Here is a 27291-nt window from a genome sequence, read left to right as displayed (position 1 = left end):
GTTTCTACCGCAGTAAATATAAGGATTTTCGTCATAAAAGGGCAATTATCCAATAAAATTAAGCTAAATATGTTTATCTTTTTAATCATGTATCTGATATATGAAGATGGTTTCTAAACGCAAGTGAATATATCGTAGGTACCGCAATAATAGAATGCCAATGATGCCTGCATACCTGGACTGAGAGCATCCAGCATTCCATAATCTAAGAGTATTCTCTTTATATCACATGCTCGCATGTCTTGTCTATGTCATGCCTATATGCTGTTCCTTTCGTTAATTAAAACGCATTGTGAAGTATATGGTCCCCCGGATTCTCTTATCTAACCGACTTTTCAATGCTATAAGGATAACTGATGCGTATGCTGTTACATATTAATTTCGATCATAAGAATAATTGATATGCTATAAGAGTAAATGATAATAAACTATATGCTATAAGAGTACATGATATGCATATGGTGTTACATTACACAACCTATCCCCTTATTTATATATATATATTTTATGATATATAAAAATGTATTATTTCTTAACTATAAAATACATGAAGATGTGGGTAAAATACAATGTATATGAATTACTTGCAGAGTCTCGATTATATTGGATATACGCTTGTTACTAAATATTAAGAATTTAAGATTATGACAATAAAATACTACGACACAATACAATATAATAGAGTGATGCATTAACACCATATCTATTTTATTTTAGTAAATTGAACAGGAATCGTATTGAAAAGTCATATCTATCTGTCTGTTTCTGTTGTATGACCTTTTTTGATTTGTTATATTTTCTACTTCTTAACCCACGAATTTGTGGTTGTTTATACCTAGCGTAGATTATTTGTAAGTCCGATTCCTGTATTTCCGTGAAACAAAATCGGCAGACATGCTTATTCATTATAACCTGATGTGGAGTGACACATGCGACATGATAACCTAGCTAACAACAATGTAATCGAGCGCCGCAGAAGTTGAATCGTTGACAGATTTGACATAGAAGATCTGGGTTTATTTGTGTCTTTCCGCGTCGACCTGTAGTGGTGAATTGATGGGTGCGATCATATACTTGCTTATTGTCAGTGCGGTAAAATGAAGCGATAGACATGTGTTTGCGTTATTTTCTTGGGAGTGATGTTGACCGTTTTAGGAAGTGAAATGCTCTTATGGATTGAAGATATTCAAACCTGTAAGTTCCTATGATGGCTTTGCAGAGAAAGATATTCTGTGTATGGTTAACGCTTGATAGGTGATCGCACATTTGCCTGTGTAAAACCGATATGTCTAAGTAGTCAATGAGGAAAGCCATGTTGTCAATTTGTATTTCTCCTGATGTCATCATGTATGTGAATATTGACGTATCATATGTGCGTTGTATGTTGTCCATATTTTGAAACGTAGAGATAAAGTAACGGATTTGCTGTAACTGTGATTCCTTAATTGGTAGTGTGATGGGTATACTATCTTGAATGTAGAGTTTTGGTAAAAACCAAATGAGGGCCTGGATGAATGCTTAATGGTTAAACGAAAAACTGAGGCCAATGATTACGTCAATGGTGTACATTTCCGTAATTTATGAAAGTTAAAATTAAATGCACAGATTAAGATTAATGTAAGAAATGTCTTTGTCAACTTGTAACGTATGGAGCGGCGTCGGATGTGGCTTTTCTTGGATGCAGCTGGTTGTGGTTGTGTGTTGCAGTGTGAAACGGATGAAAGTGGCACTGTTGTGGAGTCGGATGACGTCAGTGGTGATTTCGTTAATGTATAGCGAAGTTGTGGGGTTGTATGACGTCGGTGACGATGTCGTTGATGGAACGTGATTTCGTGGGTTGAGGTAGCTGATGTCGGTATCGGTTTGGTTATAACGGACGGCGATTCGCTTCCGGTGGTTGTTGGTGTCTGCGGACGACGATGCGCTTCGGTTATTGTTGGTGTCTGCGGCAGAAGAACGTGTGGAATAAACAATTAGTGTCATGTTGTGTCACTGTGTGGAGAGCAGTCATGGTGTATTATATATGCATTATTATTAAATATAGTCCACTGTTGGTTATGGTATAGTCCAATAACTTTCACTACGTATGTACAGGCATAACTCCAAATGTTTATAGAAGAATATAAGGTAATCCATCACTCATTATTTACAGTTAATTCGCGCAGTTATATCGATCGATTCAGTTATGCACTAAACAATGTTCGTTGGAATTATTCGTTTCAATCACCTATTTATTGTTCCGTTCATTATTGACGATAGTAGATAATATCCAGTTAAAAGCCCATGGCGCCGTTTATGGTACACAACTTGGATAGAATGTTAGATAATGATGTTGGTAACAAGTTGTTATCGTCAAGGATCATCCTGATGACGTCGTCTGAAAGGGTGTGTTACCCTCGTAGAGACGGGTATATGGATGACAGTGTTCTCGGCTGTTGCAGGGGTGCCGAGGGCTTTCTGACCTCGGGCACGAGATGTTCGCGCGCCACATCGCTGATTTCTCCCAGGCGCATATCATCGTTGGCAGATCGAAATAGGGTAATTATGGGACGATTAGATCGGGTCGTGCGTTTACATTTACAGTAAATGAAAAGTGCTGCACCAGAACTCAGAGCTGTCACCACTCCTATGACAATGTTTCCCCACAATTGAAAGTTATCGGATGTCGTGTCAATGTCATTTAATTGCCTGATACCCTGCAGTTTTGTTATCAAAGCTTCCATAGGTATTTCTCTGATGTTTGAGAGCTCATGAAGCATTTCAGTTTTAGAGAAATTGTTGAGAGAGGTATGGAATGGTTTCCAGATGGAAGAACCCTTAACGGTAGGCAACTCGCAATTGTCGTTTTGAAGGTGGGTTTGGCTGGAGTTAATGTACCAAGCTTTTAATGTAAAGTGCTCATTATATGCGCGGCAGTTCATGGGTATATTAACAATGTCGATGGGAGTGATTGCGCGAGCAGATATTTTATTTTGGGTATGGTATTGACATATTGTTACAAGGCGTAGGTCTTGTCTGGAGACTATCGCCCAGTTACCAGATCCTTAATATTTGGAATCATGTAAGATTGTGTTAGGGTGTATAAGCACCTTGCAATAATCCTTTATGTGCTGAGTGTCGTTAACCATAATGGCTATGACGCATAATTTAGACATGTCCACTTGGCAAAATGGAGATTGTTCGTCACATGTACATCGCGCTTGACAAGTTCTCAGTTCATAATCCGTCAATAGGCAGTAGTGATTTCGCACTTGATCAATCAAAAGGCCATTAGTTTCTATTTCGTATCTAGCGGACATGTTATGTTGGAATTTGTTGTCATTGATAGTTTCATAAGCAGGTGAATAGGGCATATCGAAATTGAATACTTTATATTCTTCGAAGGAAGCTCCTATTTTGAGGAGAAGGATGTCCATTGTAATGATAATAGCGGTAGGTGACATTATGGTGGTCGTCGAGGTAGATTGGTAATAATGCCATAGGTCGGTCTTGGGATTAGCTGGTAGTTGTAAATTATAAGGTAGTTTTGTCGCAATGTCCAATAGTACGTCTTTGAGGTGAATAGGTGAAATAAGAGATGGAAAAAGTCTGCCGGTGCTGAGCATATTAAGTTGTCCCTTAAAAGTTTCTAGATGGAGTGACGCGTGCAAAACAGCCTGGCTTAATTCATCAATCATGATCTTAAGGGAGTTGTTATTAACCGTGTAGTCTTGAATAGCGTGAATCATTGCCTGCATTCGCTCATGTCTGTTCCTGATTTTGTCATCAAGCTGTCTAAGAGTAGATATTAAAGTGTTAATAGAGTGGCGATTCTCAGATATGTGTTGTTGGGTAACATTTAGAATGGATAAACTATTTTGTAATGCATGTATATCAGTTTTCTGACTTTCTTGAAGTTGATTAACATGTATTTGAATATTACGGATGTCAGAATCGTTAGCTGTACCGAAAAGAAATTTGAAGAATCCGCCTAGGGTAATAATGAGCGTTTTTGGGTATGACTTAGTGTTTAATAATCTAGATAACTGTCAAGTACGTTGTCATACGTTGCAACGCTTAATAATTTTCAGGCTTTTAAACCGTCAAAAGATGCATATACTGGATATTAAAGAGCATGGTTAATGCTCAGTTTTACTGTTTCCCCACAAATATCATAACTACAAAGAAAATTTGCGAATTGAAAACAATTTTTTATAATTTTGTCAATTTACTGAAACGTGAAAATGCCCCTTTAATGGCCTTAGTTAAAGATCCAAACTGATTTTTTTTAATTTAATTTACGAACTAGTATTATTGAGTGAATTTGAAGGATATTAGATTCTACTTCAGATTATTAGTTTAATAGCAATGTTTAAGATGTGTAAATAGCAGGAACTTTCTGATATCCGTGATATCAAAATGAAAGGATCATTCATAAGATCTATAGCAAAATGGATTAACGAAGATGAAAAACTACTAAATACTTTTGCAATTTGGAAAAACAGCACTCAGCTAGTAAAACAATACCTTATATTATAAACAATAACGGTCAAAATAAATATGATCAAAATGAAATTTTATTAGGAGCTTCCACATGTTATAAGACTTTATACTCAAAACGTGAAATAAAAGACAGTGATAACACTATTTTTGATGAACTTAATTTGATACACGGCACAAAATTGAATAACGATGAGGCTCAAGTATTAAAGGGCATATTGACAAAGGAAGAAATCTCGACTACGCTGAAAAATATTAAACATTTTAAAAGTCCTGGTTCAGATGGCTTCACAACAGATTTTTTTTTAATTTTTCTGGAAAGACCTTAAGTATTTCATTTTAAGGAGTCTTAATTATGCTTTTATTTCTGGAACTATGTCAATCACTCAAAAACAAGGTATTATCACCTGTATACCAAAAGAAAATTAGCCAAGACACTCCTTTAACAATCTTAGACCATTAACACTCTTAAATGTTGTATACAAAATAGCTTCAGGCACAATTGCAAACAGGCTTAAAACAGTACTTGACTAATTTATTTCCAACGATCAGACAGGATTTATAAAAGGAAAATATATAGGTGAAAATACAAGACTATTGTATGATATCCTAAAATATACAGAAGATAACAAAATCCCGGGACTTTTATTAACGTTAGACTTTGATAAGGCATTCAACTCATTGGCATTCAATTTCATCAAAAAAAAACTTATTAATTTTAATGTTGGCCCAATGTTCAAAAAAATGGATATCTCTTTGTTTTATACAACAGCCATTCAGATCAATGGATTCCTGTAAGAATCATTCAAATTGAAAAAGGCTGCAGTCAGGGCGATCCGATCAGTTCTTACATGTTTATACTATGTGCAGAAATATTGGCAATCAAAATACGAAACTCAAAACAAATTAAAGGAATAACAAAAGAAAACACTGAATATAAAATTTCCCAATTTGCAGACGACACATCACTTCTATTAGACGGTTCTGAAATTTCTCTTAATACTGCACTTGACCTACTTCTAACCTTTGCCCTGGAATCTGGACTTCAAATTAACTATGACAAAACAAAACTCATATGGATAGGTTCCAAGAAATATAGTACACACTCAATAGAAACTAAATACAAACTTAAGTGGGGTTCAACCAATTTCAAAGTACTAGGTATCATATTTGATGCCGACCTAGTGAAAATGATTGATTATATTTATTCTAGCAAATTGACAATGTTACAAAATATCATACATTTTTTGGAAAAGGAAAAATATCTCACCATTAGGGAAGATAACTGTAGTTAAATCCATGTTACTCCCCCTTGTTACTCATTTATTTATTTCTCTTCCTAGCCCAGGATTACATGTATTAAAGGGGCCTTTTCACAGATTTTGGCATTTATTAGCTTATTCATTAAATGCTTTATATCGATAAATGTAAACATTGGATCGTAAAAGCTCCAGTAAAAAATCAAGAGTAAAATTAAAAAAAGGAAAAGAACATTGCCCGGACCAGGTTTCGAACCAGTGACCCCTGGAGTCCTGCCAGAGTCCTGAAGTAAAAACGCTTTAGCCTACCGAGCTATTCCGCCGATTACACATATGTGATGTATTTTATACCTTATATAAGGAATCTTCGTAGTTTCACAAAATTTAACGACAAAAACAGAACTCTCCAAATTATTCAATCGTTTCGCGTTGCAACGCTTTATATTTTTTAGGTTTTAAAATCGTCAAAAGATGCATATAATGAATATATTAGACCATGGTAAATGTTCAGTATTACTGTTTCCTCACAAATATCATAACTAAAACGAAAATTTGCGAATCTGAAACAACTTTTTTCAATTTTGTCAATTTACCAAAGCGTGAAAAGATCCCTTTAAAGCAAATACACAATTGTTTTTACAACTTTATTTGGGACGGTCCTGTGAAAATCAAACACAATGTTCTTATGAAACCTTATGAAGAAGGAGGGCTCAATATAATAGATATATACTCATTTGAAAAAAGTATGAAACTAACATGGATAAAGATACTTGCAATGTGTACGGGTGAATGCTTTGTATTAGTATATTCATTGTTTGATGTTAAAAAATGTTAAATATGGGAAATGCATATGTGCAAAAATTGCTTAAAGATTAAGTAACACATTTTGGAAAGATGTTCTTAATTGTTATAGTTAATAAATTTAAGGTTTGTACTTTTGATGATGTATTAAACATTCCATTATTTTACAACGACAACTTTAAATTGGTACTTATTGCATTTATGAAAAGAGCATGTATGACAGAGGAATTAGACTTGAGAGACATATTATGTACCTCTGGAGGGTTCAAGACCAAGAATGATATTGAGAATTACACTGGAAAAGTGCTTAATGTTTTATTCTATGAAGGAGTGAAAAGAACTGTATCAGATTTCATTAAAAAGTCAAGTTTTGCTTCTGTTAACAAGCCAAACACGACTGGAGTATTTATCTCTTCCTATCTGAATGTGATTGTTTTAAAGCAAAACCATAATAAATCAATATATAGGACATATACATTTAATAATGAAAAACCTACATGTCAAAGTAAATGGAATGAAATATTTAATAATTTTGATTGGAAGTTTACACATAACTTTGTTTTTAAAAACTCCAGAGATACATATATACAACAGCTTCAAACTAGAATTGTACACAGAAACCTGGGTACAAAATCTCTGTTATTTTAAATGAAAATTGTGAAAGACAATCTATGTTCTTTATGTAATAAACACGAGGAAACCTTAACTCATCTTTTCTGGGAATGTGAACACATTCAACCTATTATCAACAATATAAAACATTCAATGATTCTAAACAACATCAATTTGACCAATATTTCTTGCCAATATATGCTCCTTGGAATTTGTTCTGTAATAAATAGGTTTGTTTTTATTTGTAAAAAAACATAGTAAAATCCCAACAATACCAGGGCAAAAAAGGAGTTTACAACTTGCATGGGAAATTCAAAAGCACACCATTTGCAAAGACTCGGAATTTCCAAATTGGTCAGTTGTAAGATCATAAATACAATGAACCACCATGGGTGGTGCGGTTGTCGAGTGGTAACACTCTGGTCTACCATTCCAGAGGTCCACGGTTCGATTCCCGGCCGGGGCACTGGAAAATTCAGAAATGTTTCAAGTGTTCCCACCCAACTAGAGATGTACTGGTATGAAACCCAGGTAATTCTCGCGTGTATCGATGCTATACACTGAGCACGTAAAAGAACCAAGGATCTATTCGCAAAGAGCTCGGGTATCGCACCCGGATTCCTTATATCCCAATACTGTCTCTTCTGCTTGATGTCTCTTCAGCAAAAAACCAAAGGACCCCATTGGAAATAAGTGCTTGCACTTTAATGGGTTATCCTTGACTGCAAGGTCAAAAGAAATACATACAACCCATAAATAAAATATCTACTTGCTTTACATTGATGTGCACTGAAATGAATATTTCAAATTTACACTGTGGCCTTGATATTTCACTTTTTTTTCAAATCTTCACTTTATTAACCATTTACACGAGTAAATAATGATATGTGTAGTACAAATCTCCATATTACGTATACAGATCTCTGTGTTATATAGAATGTATAGTTGCTACTTGTATTTTTTTGCTTTTATAAAGATTTTCATTTACTATGTATACATGCATACATTGTACACTGATTATTAACTTGCATCCTGTCTATAAACTTGCAAACCATTTAGCTATTTACTAACACAACTGTATTCAATTGCTACTATTACATAATGTTTGTAAGGTATGGAGTAGGATGGTCTCGACCTTCACATACCTATTGACGAGGTAAATAAAGTTTATTTAAAAAAAAAAAGGGTAAATACTTTCCGAAATAAAACGCCTTGTTGTAGTTCAAACCCTCTTTGTATCTAATTGAGTGCAAACAATGTCAATAAATATATCAAAGACCTTCGTATTTGAAACTCTTGAAAGCGTAGTGTGAGGTATTTTTTCACTTTTTTAATTAACAAAAAGCAATACTTTGGAAAATAATCCTCACAGAACTGAGTTAATAAATAATTCCACGTCATACGTTTTTCAAGAGCATATCAGACTTTCAGTGATTCACATGTTTAATGATTCCATTTTGAGTATCTTAGTGGTTATAACTGTTGCTTTATATTCAGCAATTGTTCAAATGCTTTAAGTGACATAAATAACATTTGTTGGTAAAGAATATAATAAAATCATTTTAGTGTATGCACATTCAGTTTCAGATATTGACGAATGCGCAAGTAATCCATGCCTGAATGACGGTACAGGTCCCGATGATCTTAACGTTTAAACCTGTTTATGTCGATCTGGGTTTAGTACACGAAATTGTAAAACCGGTGAAATATACCAAAAATGGTGTGAGCAACTTCTCGGAAATATATCCAAATGAATTAAACTTAACTTTGCATTAGGTTATGATATCCACACTACTATTGTAAAGTGGGTGCTCCGTCTCATGTCTGATGTTAATGTGAAAATCAATCAATAAAGAAAAAAACTAGTGCTACTAGTACGTTTTCGGAATCGTTAATATAATATCTTGATCGACGGATACTATTACAAGAAATGTGAAAACGCACACAATTAAATGTTGTCATCAGCATCAGATCTCTGAATGTTAAACATTATTTGATAATTGTGTTGTGTCGATGCATATTTTCTGCTTTGCTGGGACCGACTGAAAAGCGTGCGTTGATTGCATGATTGCTATCCTGTGACTATAGAAAAAATACACAATATAGCCGAGAGGGCAAATGCGTTTTTACGCCAGGACTCCGGGGTCATTGGTTCGAGCCCCGGTGCGAGCTACATTTTTTTTCTTTTTTAATTTTATTCTTGATTTTTAACTGGAGCTTTTAAGATCTAATGTTTACATTTATCAAAATAAAGCATTTAATGACTAACTTCAAAATATGCCAAAATCTGTGAAAAGGCCCCGTTAAAGGTAACCCTCTTTTGAAAGTCATGTTTGAACACAAATACAGTTGATTTATTATTTTATTAGCGTCGTTAACATATAGGGGTATGTCAGAACTAGTTATGTTTAATAAATGTTAAGGTTTAGTCTCAGAACAGGAACAAAGCCCATTGCGTTATACCTGCAATCACGTACGAACGATTCAACAATGCACGTCTATTAGACCGTGAACAAAGCACCAGGTGAGTTTTTATACGTGTACGATAGTTCATTGGAAATTATGAACGATTGTATATTGTTCTAATTATTGTTTTTCACATTATATTTGTTTTTAAACACATTAAGTCTAAAATCTGTCTACAATTTTCTAGCATAGCAGCAGTGTATTTTATTTTCTGATAAATGTTTAATTTCTCGTCATGCAGTATCGAATCTTACACAATTCAAGATTGGGTGTGAGGATTCACCGGAATGTCGATATTCGTATATTCGTTTACACGATTAATAGATCACTGATGATTTATTTCGATTGTTTATTAAGATTTATAGATTTATGTCTCAGTAATCGCAAGTTCATTTCTGAATGCATTTCCAGTGCAGCGCTATCGTGAACAGATTGCTACGTTCTTCGCTATGCTGCAAATCCTTTTTTGACTAAGACTTTTTTAAACACCAATTGCACACATTCCCAGTCCATAAGCATACTTGATAACCAACAATTGTTTTCTAAGAAACATGTCGTACACACTTGTAAAGTTAACTCTGTGAAAGAAAAAGTGCTTTACAATATTATGCCTTCAAATTATAAGAGCCTTTTAGAATACTTTTACAAATATAACAACACGTTTATTTTTCAGCAAATAAGCTGTTGCAATCGTATGGCTTACGTATGCGGTACATAAACAAAAATAACATTTACATGCAATTTTAGATGTGGTGTTTTGTATTTCATGTTAACAGATTTAATCGCAATATGTGTATTATTGAAAGATAATGTCATATGTGTTATAATCATTCGTTGTTCATCAAATGGTTTGAATGTAAGGAGCAAGATTTTTATCATATTAATAGGTGTCGTGAACCTGCATTCTTGCACACTTACTGTGATACTTGCAATGTATGTATTTTCATTTTAATATCAGCATGAGATAAATGTTGTCTATTTGTGTTCATGTTAAAATCAGTATAAGAACATGTTAGGTATTTCCCTATTGATAAATAGCATTGCTATTATATAAATTTATATTTAACTTCAGGGTGACGCGACATCTGGTAAAGTAATGTGCATCTGACTATGCTTATAACATGTACACACTCACATATGGAGACCAAAAGAACAAAATCAAATGTTGCTGAACTTATTTAGTTTATACATATATTAACTACAACTCGACTACTACACAACATATACGCACTAATCATACCCATACAATACGTTGTCTAGTCGAAAAATTTTCACTGTCAGAAGACATCTGAGTATACAAGAAAACGTCTATGAGTATTCGGCGATAGTCAACTATAAGTATTAAAGGTTGTAGTTACAATAAAATACTTTAATATCTGTCTTACATGTACAACACAGTTTTACTATTCCCAATAATACTGTAAGCTTATTTGATACAATAATAAAAAATAATATATCAATAAATTAAGAATCGTATACTTAATAAATAGTGTAAACATGAAATCAAGCTTCGTGCATAAAATCTAGCCAATACATTATTTACGATTTTTTGACAATGTGCATATTTAATGTTTTGTGGTATGGGGTTTGCAAATAAGAAAACATGGCGTCTGACATGTTTAAGGTGGCATGTCTTTATACTAGCGCAAGTCCGACCGACCGCTTTAAAAGTAATTGTCATCATATATGTAATGTTCCTGTTTTAAGGTGTTCTATAGAAGGAAAACGTGATGTCATGTTCATGTGAAATACACACGTGATATATGTCTAAGTAGGACTCGTTTTGTACTTTACTTCACTTAATAAATACAATTTCCTTTTTTAGAACCTTTTTAAAGTGGTTTATGCTCCTTAATTATGAAGAGTTCTTTTTTTTCATAAAAAGAACCTTTTTTCATACCAAAAAATAAATTTAAAAAAACTCACACAAATCACTTGAACGTCCACCGCTTCTAAATTTAAAATACATATAAAATAGGTTTAACAAATCTAAGAATAATAAGTTGAGGGTTTACAAATATGCAAGTTGGAGCAATATGATTAGAAAATTGAAGAGCACCGCAACCTTATTATTATTTGAAATTAACCTAGCATTCAAGCGTATTAGAATGTGTAATCGGCTCCTTTCTTGATATGTAAGAAAGACGTTAATTTATGTTTAGTGTGGCTATATAAAAAACATTTGAAGATAGTAACCGCAATCTGCCTTCAACAACAAAGCAAACGATTTTTTGGTTTCATTTTTGCATCATTTTTCAAAAATATTAAACATATTGTAAAGACCTAATTGGTTGTGACTTTGATAATGGATTGATAAATTGATCAGGTATTTGCTCAAGAAAATTATACGGTTAACGAGATTCCTATAAGAGGGCTTCAAAAGGAGCTTTTTTTTATATTTTGTTTACAATTATATTCAAACGACAAACACATTCATAAAATCAGACAATCAACACATGATTTAGTGCAGTACTAGATTAAGTATCTAACAAATAGGTTGTTCTTATATGTTGCCAAGGTGTATGTATCTCGAAATTGTGTGAACATCGTACATCAGCGAGAACATCATCTTTAGCTCTTAAACAACTATTCACATCGTCAGTTATTCAACAATAGAAAACTATACTAATGAAAAGCGAGCGTTTAGAAACAGGCCATGTGCTGTACTTACCTACAGAAGTGCAAACTCGGTAAATGTAATAGTTGTGCCAGAAATGTGATAGCCACACCATACGGGTACATGATTATGATTAATAATGACTTAAAAATCATACATGGTTCAAACAGAAATCTCAAACCTTAATTCAAGCACTTTTCAAGGACTTTCCAAGGCCAAATTTTCATTTTCAAGGCCGAAAACCGTACGTTAGTTTCCTTTAGTTTCATTGGCTTGGATATGTCTTTCTTGTTTAAACTTTCATCAAAAGACACTGAGTACTGGGACACTGAGTACTGTCCACTTATAGAACTATCAAGTACAGTTTTGAAATGTTCGGCTAGCTTCAAAACAGCCACATATGCTTTGCTATGGTACTATCATGGAACACAACCTGAAAAAACTTTGTAATGTTTTTATCAGAATTAAAGGATGGTTGTGTGCAAACGGTATGCAATACCCACAATACTTTCGCGTTCAACATATCAATTTTTGAAACGAATTTGTCTATGGATGTCTGCGAGTTTGATACTACTGCTGAAAGTTGCGAAGGTCCTGGAATTTGAATCTTTTATCTGCACACTCTCTGTGGCTGTGCCTTCCTGATTCGACCCCCTTTTTTTAAAGAATTTGTCTATGGATGTCTGCGAGTTTGATACTACTGCTGAAAGTTGCGAAGGTCCTGGAACTTGAATCTTCTATCTGCACACTCTCTGTGGCTGTGCCTTCCTGGTTACGACACAGATGGGCTGTTGTTGTTCATGTCTGTTTTAGATTTAACAGTTTTAACAATAGTACCTTCCTGTTTAACAAAAACACATTGCAGGAACCCTGCTTGCTTCTCAATTTCATGTTTTCTTTGAGGGTTTCCACTTTCTCGTGGCTTTTCAAAGCGCTTTCCCCCATACCCCCGACATCAATGGTCTTCATACAGACCCGACAATGTGCTTTTCGAATGTCATTTGTTTTCTGTACCCAGGAATATTCAGTTAACCACCCTGGTTTGAAACGACACTTCCCCATCACTGCGTTTTCACTCGCGAAAATTGATCACAATGGAGAACCTCTGAAGTAGCACACATAATCTGTGACGTGTACACATAACATTAAATACTCAATAGTGTACGAAACTTATATTTCGTACTCAACTTTTTGCGTGAAGGAATCTATGATAAATTTTCGTAATATTTCCCTTAAGAACGATTTAAGTTTATAATTAAAGCGATGATTACAGTATTTTTGAGCAGAAATAAACATTTTCAAGGCTTTTTTACATGAAATAAGCACTTTTCAAGCACTTTTTTAAGGCCAACCTTTGTTCAAGGGCTTTCCAAGCCTAGGACTCATTTTCAAGCACTTTTCAAGCCCTGTGCAAACCCTGTCATACTACTGTAGTCAAAACTGGCAATGCCACAGAATAACATATTTTGTATATATTAACAATTTTGAAATAACTTAAACATTTGGACTAAACAATAGTCAAGAATGGCAATACTTGGAATGCTATAATATTTATCGATCAAGTTTATGTTAAATGTCGGGTAGAAATGTTTTATATTGAATTGTATTGCATAAAAATTATCAAACAACAATTCACACATATTTGATATTTAGTATATGAAATCAGATTGTTGTCCTTTACATGGATTGTTAAAAGCATGCCCCTGCGTTTGGATCTGGCCACGCCCCTAACGCAGGCGAACAATCTACAGCCATCTCATGAATGGCATGTTTGCGAGTTGCGGAGCCTCTGGTATAAGATCTTATATATTTGTTTAAATGGCCACATAATAATTATAGAACGATCTTATTTAAAAATCAACGAACAGCCTCTCAAGAGATTACGTGTCTTAAAATTAATTTAAGCAAGCAACGTCTGCTTAATCGAGTTTGTGTAGGTCTGAAAAGAATTTTCCCAACGATAGTATCTGTGCTACTCGATGTTTGTCCTACGGTCATAACTATCGGTCCAATCATTTTTCAGAAAACTAAAGCATATTTTCGTTTCAGCACGAAATCTCAAACACTAAGAATCCTTATATGATGCATTTCGGTTTATTATACCTCACTTTTATTTACAATGCTAAACTCCCATAGGCCATCGTGACATAGAAATACTGTCAGACCCAGCGGGAATAAATTTACTGTCCAAAATATACTGTATCCCGCTGCCATAGCAATCACGTGCCAACAGCGGGAAAAAAATTACTGACAAAAAAATACTGTATCCCGCTGTCTTAGCAATCACGTGCGGAATGTTCGAAAATTATACTGTCCCATTCGCGCATTTTTGTTTTGCGTGTCCGTTGTATTTGGATAATTAAAATATCGATTGCAGCTGAAACTGTGCGGTAGAATAGATTAATGCCATTATTTAAGCTTTGACAGGAGTCAAAAAGAAAATCAATTTAGTATAAACGACACGCTTACCTCAAAGGCAACTTTAATCCAATGCTAATAACAATAAAGTTACAACGATATACACGTCCAGTGTCTGTTCTTAAGGTGTTATGCATGACAAACACACAATCCGAAATACGTTTTGGATTCGTTCGATGCTTTATATAAATATTTTACTGTTAAAAAAAACCACCACGTCCATATTGTTGTTCCAAAATGTTTCGTCATCGAAATGACGTCACACAAGTACGTCATAAATTGCGTAATCAAGTGATGAAAATAAAATACGGAAGCTGGTTCTGTTATATATTTTCAAAGAAATAATTGACGACTAAGAAAATTGATGGGATAAATTGATTACTAGGTCGGTGCCGAATAAAGCGAAGTTTATTTTGCTCTGCCCGTAAATCTGAACCACTCAACATATTAATGGTTATTCATTGCTGAAATTAAATTCAATTATTGAATATTAAAATTGTTCATGGTTCATATAAATTGTTCATGCTTGAATAGTTTATTCGGTATAATAAAATTAATATTACATGTCTGACTGGGTGACAGTAAATTTGTCAACTTTCGGAAAAATACTGTCAACCTTGGCTTCGCCTCGGTTGACAGTATTTCCTCAAGTTGACAAATTTACTGTCACCCTGTCAGCCATGTAATATTTATATAATGAAGCATCCCTTTAGGGATATAGGTCGTTCCGTTCAAATGTTTCTTTCTCATAGAGTGATTGAAAATATGTCAGACAAAATATAGCAGTTTTCGAAAATGTAGAGACACTATAATTATACTACATTGGCGAACGAATAAAATGTTTCTTTCTCATAGAGTGATTGAAAATATGTCAGACAAAATATAGCAGTTTTCGAAAATGTAGAGACACTCTAATTATTATACATTGACGAACGAATACAAGCACGTTCTTGCAACAAAAATTGCCGTTTAGAATTAATTAATTTTATATGTGTTTACTTTAAGCAGTTGGGTGAAACACTTTTCTTTTTCCTTTGTTCAATGTGTATAGCCCTTGCTCGAATTAAAATGCCATTTATTTTCTCTTCTATAATATTGTCATATTCTATTTTTGTTTCTCTAATTGATTTTATAATGTGTTCATCATCAGCTGTGTTATTGTTTATTTTTTTTCTAATGTCTCTAATTTTTCAATAAATTGATGTTCTTTCTCCTGATTTCTTTTTTTGGTCACAGATGAAAATTTTATACTGACGTTTCTCACAGTCCCTTTTATCAGCTTCCATAATGTATTTGGATTACTATTTTTGTTAAGTTCTACTACTGTTTTTATTTCATGTTTGATTTGTGTTTGATACTCTTCTTTTAGCAGTATAGTATTATTTAATTTAAAGTATCCAGGTCCTTTGTCTTGTATTTTGTTATCGATAGTTATTTCTATTATTGAATGATCTGTTTTGTAGCCTGGTTTTATTTTGGCTCTATTTATTATGTTAACACATATATTCTGAAATTAAAAAGTAATCGAGTCTACAAAATATGGCTGGCTTTCCATTTGAGTGCCATGTGTAACATGTTTGCTCCGGATGAGATACTCGCCATATGTCAATTAAGAGACATGAATTTATCATGTTGTTTATTGTGTTTCTACATTTTGTATGTGTCTCTTGTTTACAGTTTTTCTTATCTAGTTGTGGGTTTAGGATTGTGTTAAAGTCTCCTCCTATTATATAATTTTGTCCAAATTTTGAAGAAAATGCTTCTCAAGTTGTTCAAAAAAACTTGTCATCATTATGTGGGCCATAAACAGTCATTAAGGTTAAAGTGATATTATGGGCATTTTGCAGTGTTGAATTGAGCTGAAAAGAATTAACAGGTCAAAAGAGTTAATTAAAATGTGGTTACTGATCAATTATCTGCGACTCACCTTGCTACCAGTTGTTTATAAAAATATATTTTATATTCGATATTCTTACGTGACCCACCCAGTCCTGTAAGCCGAAATGATCCGTAAAACAAAGTCGTGTCTTTGTGTCGTATGATGCCCAAAATAAGATTAGGCCAATGTGTTTTTCGCCTTTTTAGTTTCATTAGGTTAACCGATTATTGGATAACATTGTGTTTTTTTGCCCACTTTATTGTTTTTTGCATCAATAAAAAACTTCTTTTTTATATTGATTGAAAAAACTTGTGTTTGGCAGTATACAAATAATTCATTAGATTGTACATAGATATCAAACAAACGTATTTAAAATTCACACAAATGCACATATCTACCATGTTATTCTGTATTAATAATAAATCTAACGAACACTTTATTGCAATTCTTTTGTAAAAGAGTCGTTTTTATCTATAAACGATGTCAACTTATAGTTCATCAATTTCAGTTCGACTTTCAAATCTTGAATTTGGCTCTCCATACTTTTACCCTGTGTTTCAGGAATCGTTTTTCCTTTTGATGCGGCTATTTTACCTTTTTTCTTCTTTTGCTTTGCAACCACTACCTTACTTATACTTGACTAACTCACTCTCGATTGTTCTAATTTGCTTTCGCTTATCCGCCATTGACTATTTTCTTTTGAGAAGTATACATATTTTGACCGTGGTGTGCAGGCGTGCGTATTATTGTCAGTTTACACATATGTCAAAATGTACACAGTCAATATGGCGACATCCTCTTTTGTAGCATAGCATGACCATGTGCACTTTTAAAAAAAATACATTGTAGTTATTTTTCAATTTTAAATGAAAGTCGTATTACCTCGTTACAAGAAAATTTCCATTTTTTTTGTCACAAATATCACTTTAATCCAGTGAAAATATTCCCTTTACTAGGTTTTATTTATTCTTTGACTCCGTCCAAAAAAACACGTCTTCCCTCAAAGGGAAACACCTCGAACCGCATTTTCTTTTTCCGAGATACTTAAGTATTTCTTTTACCTAAATACTTATGTATTTGCCCTGTAACGCAAATGTAATGGTCCATTGTTTTAAGGTATCCTTTCAAGTTGTATAACCGTAATTTGTTTGCAAAAAAACATAATCAAAGTGTTATCACATACTCTTTACGGAGATAAATTCTGAAAATATTTTCCATGATCACTCGTGAAATAACAAACGATCTTACACTGACATTAACAAATATCCTCCATATATTTTCTTTCCAGACAAATTGCCCCCAAGGAGCCAGAGCCTGGGAACTCGCAGAACGATGAAAAAGACTGGGAACAAGACGACAGTGAAATAACATTAAGCTTTTAAATAGATACGATACAGATAGTGATTGTATTTGTGACTTTAATAATGATGACGTGGATGTTACCAAACGTTGTGTCTTTACTTTGTTACTCATAGTAATATGATACAAACTAAAATGATGAAGCAATATTTACGTATTTCTAATTATTTACATTTTTCTCAGTTTTGTTTTGAAATTTCACGTATGTTCTTTGGTCTGACAGAATAACCTAAGGTCTGACAGAAAATTCTTACCTTTATTATAAAAAGTACATACTCAAAAGTCAAGCACACAACAACAGCAACATCCACCATTATGTAAAAGAGCACGATTTTAGCATGATGTGTTATAAAATGTGAAGAGTCTTAATGTAATAAGAGTTACGGTAGTATTCAGAGACAGAATTAAGAATGGCGCAAGTGGGATGTCGCCACGAGTGAAAATATTATTTTTCTATGATCACGAGTGAAATAACAAACGAACTTACACTGACATTAACACATTTTCTGTTTCTTTTATGCCTCTTTTTCAAGAAAATAATTAACAGCTGTAACCCTTTTGCTGAAAATTTACCCTTTCTCGCAGCTTCTCCCGTGGCGTGCCTCAATACATTGATATGACGTCGTTTTGTTGACGAAATTACGTCATTATTCCAGGGAATATATTCAGTTAAACTCTTTTACAATGTTAATTAATGGTAAAAAAAGCATAAAACTGAAAGAAAACGTGTTGGAATCGGTGGAATATCGATTTTAATTCACTCGTGATCATAGAAAAAATATAAACAAGGATATGAACAAGAGAAGTACATCTTGATATGATAATCTAAAAAAAGAAAAAGTAATTCCGAAAATTTGTTATTTTCATCGGTGAAAAAAACAATTGTGTTATTTTCACTGCTGTTATTTCACTGTGTATATAAGAGATCTTCATTTTATTATTAATCACATTGAATTTGTTTTGAGTAACAGTTATTTGTTTAAATTCATGGTCTGCCTCATCGTCGGATACCCACGGCTGCTGATTACGCTCCGCTCATACATCCTTTTTTTATTATACTTGTATGAGTTATTTAATTTGTATGGCATTCTCTATAAAATGTCAGTTCTAAACCGAATCAGGTAATGAGGTAGCAATATGATAAATAACATTATTATTTATAATATTTAAATGAATCCAAAGAAGTGTGTGAAATTCATGCTTCAATTGAAGTTATACAATTATGTTATTAATAATTAAGCAAGCTTCAACATGAGTAACAGTAAATGTATAACTGTATTGTATGCATGATAAATTCACTTGGAATTAAGAAATATGCATACAGTAAGCAGATTCATACTCTTCAGTATTTTATAAAAGGTAAAATAGCAATCATATCACTAAAATATACATTCAATGTGTACACAATACCATTCCACCATTTAACATCATCAATTTATTGATATAGCATAGGTATGATAAAACAACAAAAATGCTAACCCTTTACCAATCTACATTTGAAAATATTTGTACAAGTATAGTGTATACAATTTCTTGGTAAGCAAACCAAATTAATTCATGTTTTACCAGCTTGCAACATTAATACAAAGGTATCTTGCAAGTGAGTTTTACAAGATATGATTTTCAAAACTGTCAATATTCATCACTTGGAAATTTAGATCAGCAAATCACCCTGTTTTCAGCTAAAATTTTCTATTTTTTAAGAACAACAAAAGTGAGGCGAGGAAATTAAGACATACAGTTCACAAAAGTTACTGTCAACTGGAAATGCGATTCACATACATTCATAATAGATTGTGAAAACCATTACACACCTTTTACACTAATGTATTTATTATTTATTCCACACAAGAACTATGTCACACACACAGGGCCCCCCCCCCCCAATGGCAATGGTCAAAGTTGTGTATGGGGACAGAAACATGTTTTATTCAATACATTGGCGTTTAATGAAATTGTAAGATTTATTTCGGAAAGGTCAAAGATAAACATGATGATAAAACAAATAGCAATAACAAGAGCTATGGTCACTCTGCACTGCATTTCTTCTTTATGAAATCAAAGGAAGTTTCAAGTTAATAACTTTATCGTGTTCTAGATATGGCCCATACATGTACATATAGCAAACGTTAAGAATGACAAACAGGGTGGTTTCTATAAGACGCTGCACTTCACATTAAAGAACTACAGCATATACATAATATCTATAACATTTTAAGTGAATACGTTTAAGGTAGCGCACCTCTTATGATTTCCCGCGATTTCTTCGAAGGTTGAAGAGCCTACTATTAGGCGCCGTAGCCTAGTGGTTAAGGCGATAGACTAGAAATCTTTTGGGATATTCCCGCGCAGGTTCGAATCCTGCCGACGACGTATACTTTTTTGCGACGCGTTTTATTTATTTTCTAACGTAATTTGATTTAATATGGCATATAAGCTATATTTATTGTTAAATATGTTGCAATTTTTATGCACATTCTTCAATTATTAAAATTAAAACAACGTTATGGCGAAATTGGGTGATTTACTGTTGAAAATACGAACCATGCATGTTGCTTTTTATTGTTATTTCAAAAAGTAAACGGTAAATCTGTCTATTTCTTTGTATTTTTGCTGTATATAGTGTTTCTATAAAAACTAAGTTTAAAATATGACTTAAATGATACTATTTTGAATTTTATGACACTTTGTTTTTAACCGACCCAATTTTTACTTGGCTGAAATCACTTACATTTCATGGCGCTCTTCCATAGATAAAAATTTGTAAAAAATAAATGTCTGTAAAAGAATACTTATTTCATCTTGTTTAAACTTTAAACACCTTTACAGCATCTGTACACACCCACTGCATGCCCATATTTGGAAATTTGAATGAATTATGGAACTTTTATATACCCCAGGGGTGAAAATAAATTGGACAAAAGCCGAGCGTGGGGGTGGTTTTGAAAAAAAAATCGGTATATTTTTTTAAAAAGCATGGAAAGCCTACCTACAAATTTGCATATAGTTCAGTGAAATGATGCTGATTAAAAAAAATAATTAATTACATTATATTTTGATATGTGCCCATTAGAGGTGCGCTACCTTAACACTTTTCGAGTTATGGACCGGACAAAAATAAAGCATGAAAAAAAATGGTAATACTGCATACAAATGTACAAGAATTCTGGTCCTTGTGCATTAAAATATAGATATCTACACATAACATTTAAAAGATGGCGCCTATACTTTTCAAGACATGGGCTAGACAAAAATTGGCATGGACACAGTGCAATAACTTACCAACTTTATTAGGGCAAGAGTACACAAACTTGTGATTTTTGTACACTGCACATTCCTCTCAACAGATCCCTTTCAATGACTGTAAACAATTTACATTTAAATGCTAGCAATTGTTTTCTGCCTGTTAATCCAAATGTGTAATTCATCTGCATCAATACATTTTATTGGATCTTTGAATGAACTATAACTTTTCCAAGCCAAATCTTTCACAGGACCCTGCTGCCTAAGGAATTTTACCATGTGAACAATATCATTTGTTTTGTCAACTACTGGCCTTTCCCTCCTAGATCTGACTGTTTTGGAAGTACGAACCAATTGTTCACGGATAGCATCTACCACCTGAGTAGTCATACAAATGTTTTTGGCTGATTGATATGATTTATTAGCACCCTGAGTTGCAAGTTCCCGTTTTATGTTATTTACCTGCAACTCTACGCAGTTGTCATTTGGAATGTTGTTATAAATACCCCCCTTAAAATTCACAGTCATGTTCCAAAGGTACTCAAAACTGTCTTCAACTCCCAGTATAGAAATAACATAGGAAATCATTCGCCATAACCATAATTTGTATTTTGTATGCTTTACAGAACTATCAAACAGCCATTCAAAATATGCATTTCTTAGTATTCGCTCACCATCTCCCATCTTGTAAGAGTCCATGGTGTCTCTAAAAAGCAATGACATGAACAGAAAATGTTGAACTGCATTTGTAGCTTTAACATCTGTGCTGACAGTGTGCAATGTCCAGTGATGTTTCTTAATAAGATGTTTTTTAAACCAGGAAACCTGTTTACATTTGTATGTTCTGTTGCAAAGTGGGCACTTGTATATATCTTCCTGCTTCATTGCTTTCAGCTGGTCATCCTCTGCATTCAGAGCCAGTAAATTGTCACGTAGTTCATTTACTGATGACAGTTCATTTAATTTTAAATTGTCAATTATCCTTAATGAAATTTCATTTAACCACCTCACTTTTTGTTCGGGGCTCATCAGATGGAGTAACTGTGGAGATGAGGGATCAGAAGTCACATCTTCCATGTCCATGACATCAAGGAATGCCCCATCTTAGTAGGCGTCTAGGACATCATCAATGAACAACTGATGTGGCCTATGCATAAAACAGAAAAAAAATATGAAAATAAATAAGAAATTCTAATTCATATTAGCTACGTGAAAAGGATATATATCTTGTAATTTATTGTTTAACCCTTTCTTTCATTAGAAGCAAAGTGAAAATGGCTATGTGCAAACAGCATAAAACCAGAACAGCCTGCGAGTAACTCGCAGTCTGTTTAGGTTTTATGCTGTTTGCTGCTCATCAGTATCTAAGGGTTGTAAATGAAGCCTTAAAAACTTGAACCTAGTAAGAAAGGTCTTCAATTAAATGTAACTTTCTAAGGGACTACAAATGGGTAAAGATACGTATCTACGTGGTAAAGGGTTGACCTTTTAATCTGATACATGTTTTTTTTGTATTTTGAGAAAAAGGACTTTCAACGAAACAGTTCACCTTTGCTGACGTAAACGAGGTTAAAGACAATGAATAGCTTGGAAAATTGGAGCTTAAATATAGTTGTATTTCAAAATAGCCAATTGACCAAATTTTTTTTACTAAAGGTCATCGGGTGGAAACACAACAGGAACACATTTGTGGTTGGTTTTTAAATTTCTTTCCACATTAGTGTACATTGAATTTTTAACGGTTTATGATCGAAATAATGTGACTTTATTAAAATTCTTCTCAAAGAAGACAATAATAATTAAACACCAATGTTTTACCCCAAATTAATCAGTTTGGTTTCGTGCAAGACATTCGGAAAGTTCACTTTGATTAACCCTTTCAGTGCGGGAACCGAATTTTGAAGGCCTGTGCAAACAGTTTGGATCCAGATGAGACGCCACAGAACGTGGCGTCTCATCAGGATCCAAACTGTTTGCTATTCTGATAGTATTCTTTGAAAAAAATCGAAGAAAATGCTAATTTTTGAAATTAAGCAGACAGCATTTTAGCAGACGACAAATTTCCCAGCATGCAAAGGGTTACAATTGTCCTTTAAGTACTTTCGCAAGAAAAATGGTAACAGCTATGACAGACACAAGGCGATCACAAATATTCACCATGACCTCACTAAAATGAGTCTTTCATGAACATTTATTATTGATATTAGTTGTTGACATACCTAAATTTATGGACAACTTCCTTTGGTCCACTAACGTCCCTTCTGTTGACCCAATTCCACAACTGGTACAATGATCCGTGGTCCTTTGAACTGCTTTCTTTGTAGAACAGTTGATATATCACCTGAAACAAAAGTGTGGTCCCTTTAAAAATGAGAGAAGTAGAGCCTACTGTAGAGCATTATAACATATCAGCAGGGCTTAGGTTAACTTTGGAAATCTGGAAGTCTGAACGTACTGGCTTCTGATTTTGGAAGTTTTCCAAAGTAAAAGGAAGTTATCAGATGACATTAATGTTTTCAAAACACATTTCAATAACTATTTTTACTTCATGTTTTTCATGTATTGTATGTCAGATATATTGTTTATTTAAATCAAAATAAGTGAATGCACTTAATATTATGAAATTTCAATATAGACGTTTTGGATACTTGGAAGTTTTGAGGCTTCCTTGGCTGCAATTCATGAAACGAAAGCCCTGTATCAGTATTACTTGACGAGTTCTATGGAAATGAACACAAAAAGCCCTTATGTGAATTACCAAGTAAACATTGCTTTCTTCCATTTGGTAGGTCTGATTTTTGTTAATTCTATTCATGTAATTTTATTAGAGAAAATATCACATTCACACTTCAAGCAATGGACTATAATAAACACACACATGAAATATCTAGGATAACAAGGTGTTGTTAAAAAGCAGTTAAAAGTCAATACCGGCTTAATAACAGTATCTTAAATTTTCTTTTAAATGCGAAATAGATTTTGCATATCTGATGTTTCCAATATTCATTGTTTTTAGCAATGTGTTACTGATAATAGACAATTTATAAAATATTCTGATTTCAAAATGTTTAACACATGGAATAAGAACAATGCAGCACCTTGCTAACTATTCCTAGATTTTCCCTATAACGATACAATTTACTCACTTGGAACAAGGTAATAACTGTATCCAACTGCAAAACTATATTAAGTTGGAACTATAACAGGCAGAACTGTTAAAACTTTCAACACTTTTGTACTTGTAGAAAGTTAAATTCTCTGTGTAGTCCTTCAGGTCTGTGAATGATGCCAGCTAAACTTGCAAATTTTGACTGACAATTCTGCATAGCTTCTTGAGCTGCAAAAGCACGTTCATTCGTCAGTACATCACCTCCAAAAACTACTTTTTGCAATATGGTATCTGAACTATGAGGAACGGCGAGGTCGTGGAAATTCTGCAATATTTTTATCATGCCTTGAGATGAATTTTCACTGGCATCTAATCCATCTATTAGGTCACAGTTCAAAACAATTGACTTTTTCGATGTTATATGTGTGTACCGATGATCAATGTAACTTGGATATGACACTTTGATTGGAGATAACATTTTGATGTATTTTATTAAAGTTGTCGATATATGAAAGACAAAGTTATTTAGAATTGAATCAATTTGTTCACTTGAAGGAATCCACTCAGATGACGGAATATCTAATATCTGTTTTTGGTTCACTGTAGAAGACTTGTTTAAATCATCATGATAAGTAATTCTTTTTTGTTTGACCATGGTCAAAAACCAATGTAAACTTTGTCTTTGCTTTTTCATTGTCATCCGTGTTGGAGCAATGCAGACATCCAAATTATCGCCAATTATCTTAAAAGGTTTTGGAATAAATGTGTTCACATCATTGTCTCTATCAATGATCACATTTGAATCCCGTTCATTATGAATAATGTCTCCATCAATGTTCATGTTTGATTGACAATCACCCACTATAACATTTTCGTGTTCAGAAATTTTTGCACTGACATATTACTTTCTGACAACAGAATTTAAATTGTCTTCGTGCTGTTTGACAAGACTTTTCCTCTTGTTGTGGACACTGGTGTATGACACAGACAATCCTATGTCATGCAGTATGTTGAGACCCTGAAATGAGAAAAAATCAATTAAAAGTACTCTGTTAAAGGGCAAATATTAAAGCTGTTCATTGAGCACTATGTCAGATCATCATCAAACATGACTAAGATCTAAGAACAGAGAATAGAAAACGTTAGGCTTTTCTACTGTTCTGTAATTCATGTAAGTGTTTCAGTACTGTTGACCTCAACATTTTAATGAATGCCTATACAAGTAACTAGTGACAACTCCTGGATAAAATGTTGACATTATATGCATTGATATCAAGTTTTACACATGATCACACATTCTAAATTCTTATTTTATTTTTTGAATGTGTTACATTAAGCACAGATTTTAAATATAAATCTTTTTTTTTTCATAATTCAATTCATTTTAACTTCTGTAAGCATCTTATCATAGTGATTTTTAATGCAAAAAAATAAACCTAGACGCAGGCACGAGTAATATAGACTTAAAATATACCAATTTGTCTTAGTAATGAGTTTCAAATGCATACTTCTTTATTAAGTCCACATCTATCCAATGTAAGTCCAATGATGTACTGAAGCAGGTTCAACTGCTGACATCTTCCATACAGAATGACACTTGCACCTACGATGACATATGGCAAGCGATTATTCAGGTTGTCTCCAATGCTTGACTTTAATATCGACATTAGAGTCAGTATTTTCTGCTGAAGTATTTCAGCTTGAGATCCCCAATCGAATGTTAGCAGATCTAGAATACTGACAACTTTTAAAGCAGTCTCTCTTCTATTAGGCAGCTGGGAAACTTCAAATTCAATGTCTTTGGATAGTGTTTGTATCATAGCATTTTTAAATTTTTGGTCCTTCACTAAATGTTTTATAACAGTTTTTTCACTTTTATTGTTTAGAATTGCTTTCAAAGCTGTCTGTTGAACTATGTCCTTAATTATTCTTGATCGCTCCTTTCCTTTGTATTTCACATCCACCTGAAAGGATACAACAATTTTTTAGGTACACAATTAAAAGCACTACAAAAACATCCAATATTGTAGGCCAGAATGCAGCAATATTTTTTTCATTTTTGGGAAAGTACCCGGTTGGGAATCTTTGTGCAAAGTTTCTGTAAAGTGCTAATTTTCACATGTTAATCTAAATATAAGGAAAGAAAATATCCTAATATAATGTAAAAGTTGTTAAAAAAAGCTTTTGTTAATTTGTATAACATGATAGAATATTAAAGTTATTGTGAAATCAACCAAGATTTTACACTTGTGAATGTTGTATTCCATATTCAAGAACATTTTAACTAGCATTGCATATATCAATAAATAATCTTAATAGCATATTTTGGGAATTTTTCAGTTGGAAATTTGACAAAATTTTCATTCTTAGTGATCTGGATATGGGTACCTAATAAAGAAGGAAAAAAATACTGCCAAAATGTGTCAAGCACTGTTAAACTTTGATAAAGCTGGTTGGTTATTTATAACTGGTACATAATAGATTGAATTAAACCCTAATACCATTTTATTTAATAAATGTTGACGTTTTAATGTCATAATTGATGTGATGTTATTCCCATGATATTTTAATGTAGTAATATATTGTAATATGCCTGGTGAGCATTGTAAATGCCTTAGATTTCCAATACAAGTTTGAAATTCTACTAACATATTAATAATCTGTACACCACATTATATATTATTATATTTCATCTGCAATCCGTAATCTTACATGTACCCCGGGTACTCTTAAGTATACTAACATGTACCCCGGGTACAGAAAATATACTAAAACGTAACTGGGGAATTTTAACCATAAATCAGTCGTTGTAGGCTATATTTTTTTTTATTAAATGGCCTCTATGTCATGGAAAAATCAGTTTTTTTACATAGAAGTTTGTTTAAGATAAACAATATTGTTTAACTTTAATCGGTAGTGCTTTTAACGACATCAGATTTTGGTTGTGAATACACCTCTGGTACAGAAAAATATCAACCGGGTACGTTTAAGTATATTTAACGTACTCGGGGTACATGTTAGTATACTTTAGAGTACCCTGGGTACACGT

General features: G+C 33.3%; 3 protein-coding genes, 1 long non-coding RNA gene and 1 other non-coding gene across 5 annotated transcripts in view; 2 read left to right on the top strand and 3 right to left on the bottom strand.

Moving 5' to 3' along the window:
• Positions 1-27291, top strand: part of LOC127837590 (uncharacterized) — a 208137-nt gene that overhangs the window by 39052 nt on the left and 141794 nt on the right. The window lies entirely within an intron of this gene.
• Trnas-aga (transfer RNA serine (anticodon AGA)) lies at positions 20182-20263 on the top strand. Its single transcript has one exon. It is a non-coding gene; the product is annotated as a tRNA-Ser (tRNA).
• Positions 20894-23630, bottom strand: LOC127837580 (uncharacterized). The gene is made up of 2 exons (XM_052364828.1): positions 23353-23630; positions 20894-22280 (listed from the first exon to the last, which is right to left on the bottom strand). The coding sequence occupies exon 2, from the start codon at positions 22214-22216 to the stop codon at positions 21269-21271; it is 948 nt and encodes a 315-aa protein (XP_052220788.1). The 5' UTR covers positions 22217-22280; positions 23353-23630; the 3' UTR covers positions 20894-21268.
• LOC127837592 (uncharacterized) lies at positions 23838-25703 on the bottom strand. The gene has a single exon (XM_052364849.1). The coding sequence runs from the start codon at positions 25081-25083 to the stop codon at positions 24358-24360; it is 726 nt and encodes a 241-aa protein (XP_052220809.1). The 5' UTR covers positions 25084-25703; the 3' UTR covers positions 23838-24357.
• LOC127837618 (uncharacterized) overlaps positions 26085-27291 on the bottom strand; it is a 107741-nt gene continuing 106534 nt past the window's right edge. The window contains exon 3 of the long non-coding RNA XR_008029372.1: positions 26085-26206. This is a non-coding gene — a long non-coding RNA (uncharacterized LOC127837618). The remainder of the gene's footprint in view (positions 26207-27291) is intronic.

This window comes from Dreissena polymorpha, chromosome 7 (assembly GCF_020536995.1).
Source record: "Dreissena polymorpha isolate Duluth1 chromosome 7, UMN_Dpol_1.0, whole genome shotgun sequence".
Lineage (NCBI taxonomy): Eukaryota > Metazoa > Mollusca > Bivalvia > Myida > Dreissenidae > Dreissena > Dreissena polymorpha.
This window is presented reverse-complemented; position numbering and strand designations above follow the sequence as displayed.

What these genes read in the sequence shown, in the direction of transcription:
- LOC127837580 (XM_052364828.1), bottom strand. Translation starts at nt 22,216, where the DNA reads ATGGACATGGAAGATGTGACTTCTGATCCCTCATCTCCACAGTTACTC.
- LOC127837592 (XM_052364849.1), bottom strand. Translation starts at nt 25,083, where the DNA reads ATGAACATTGATGGAGACATTATTCATAATGAACGGGATTCAAATGTG.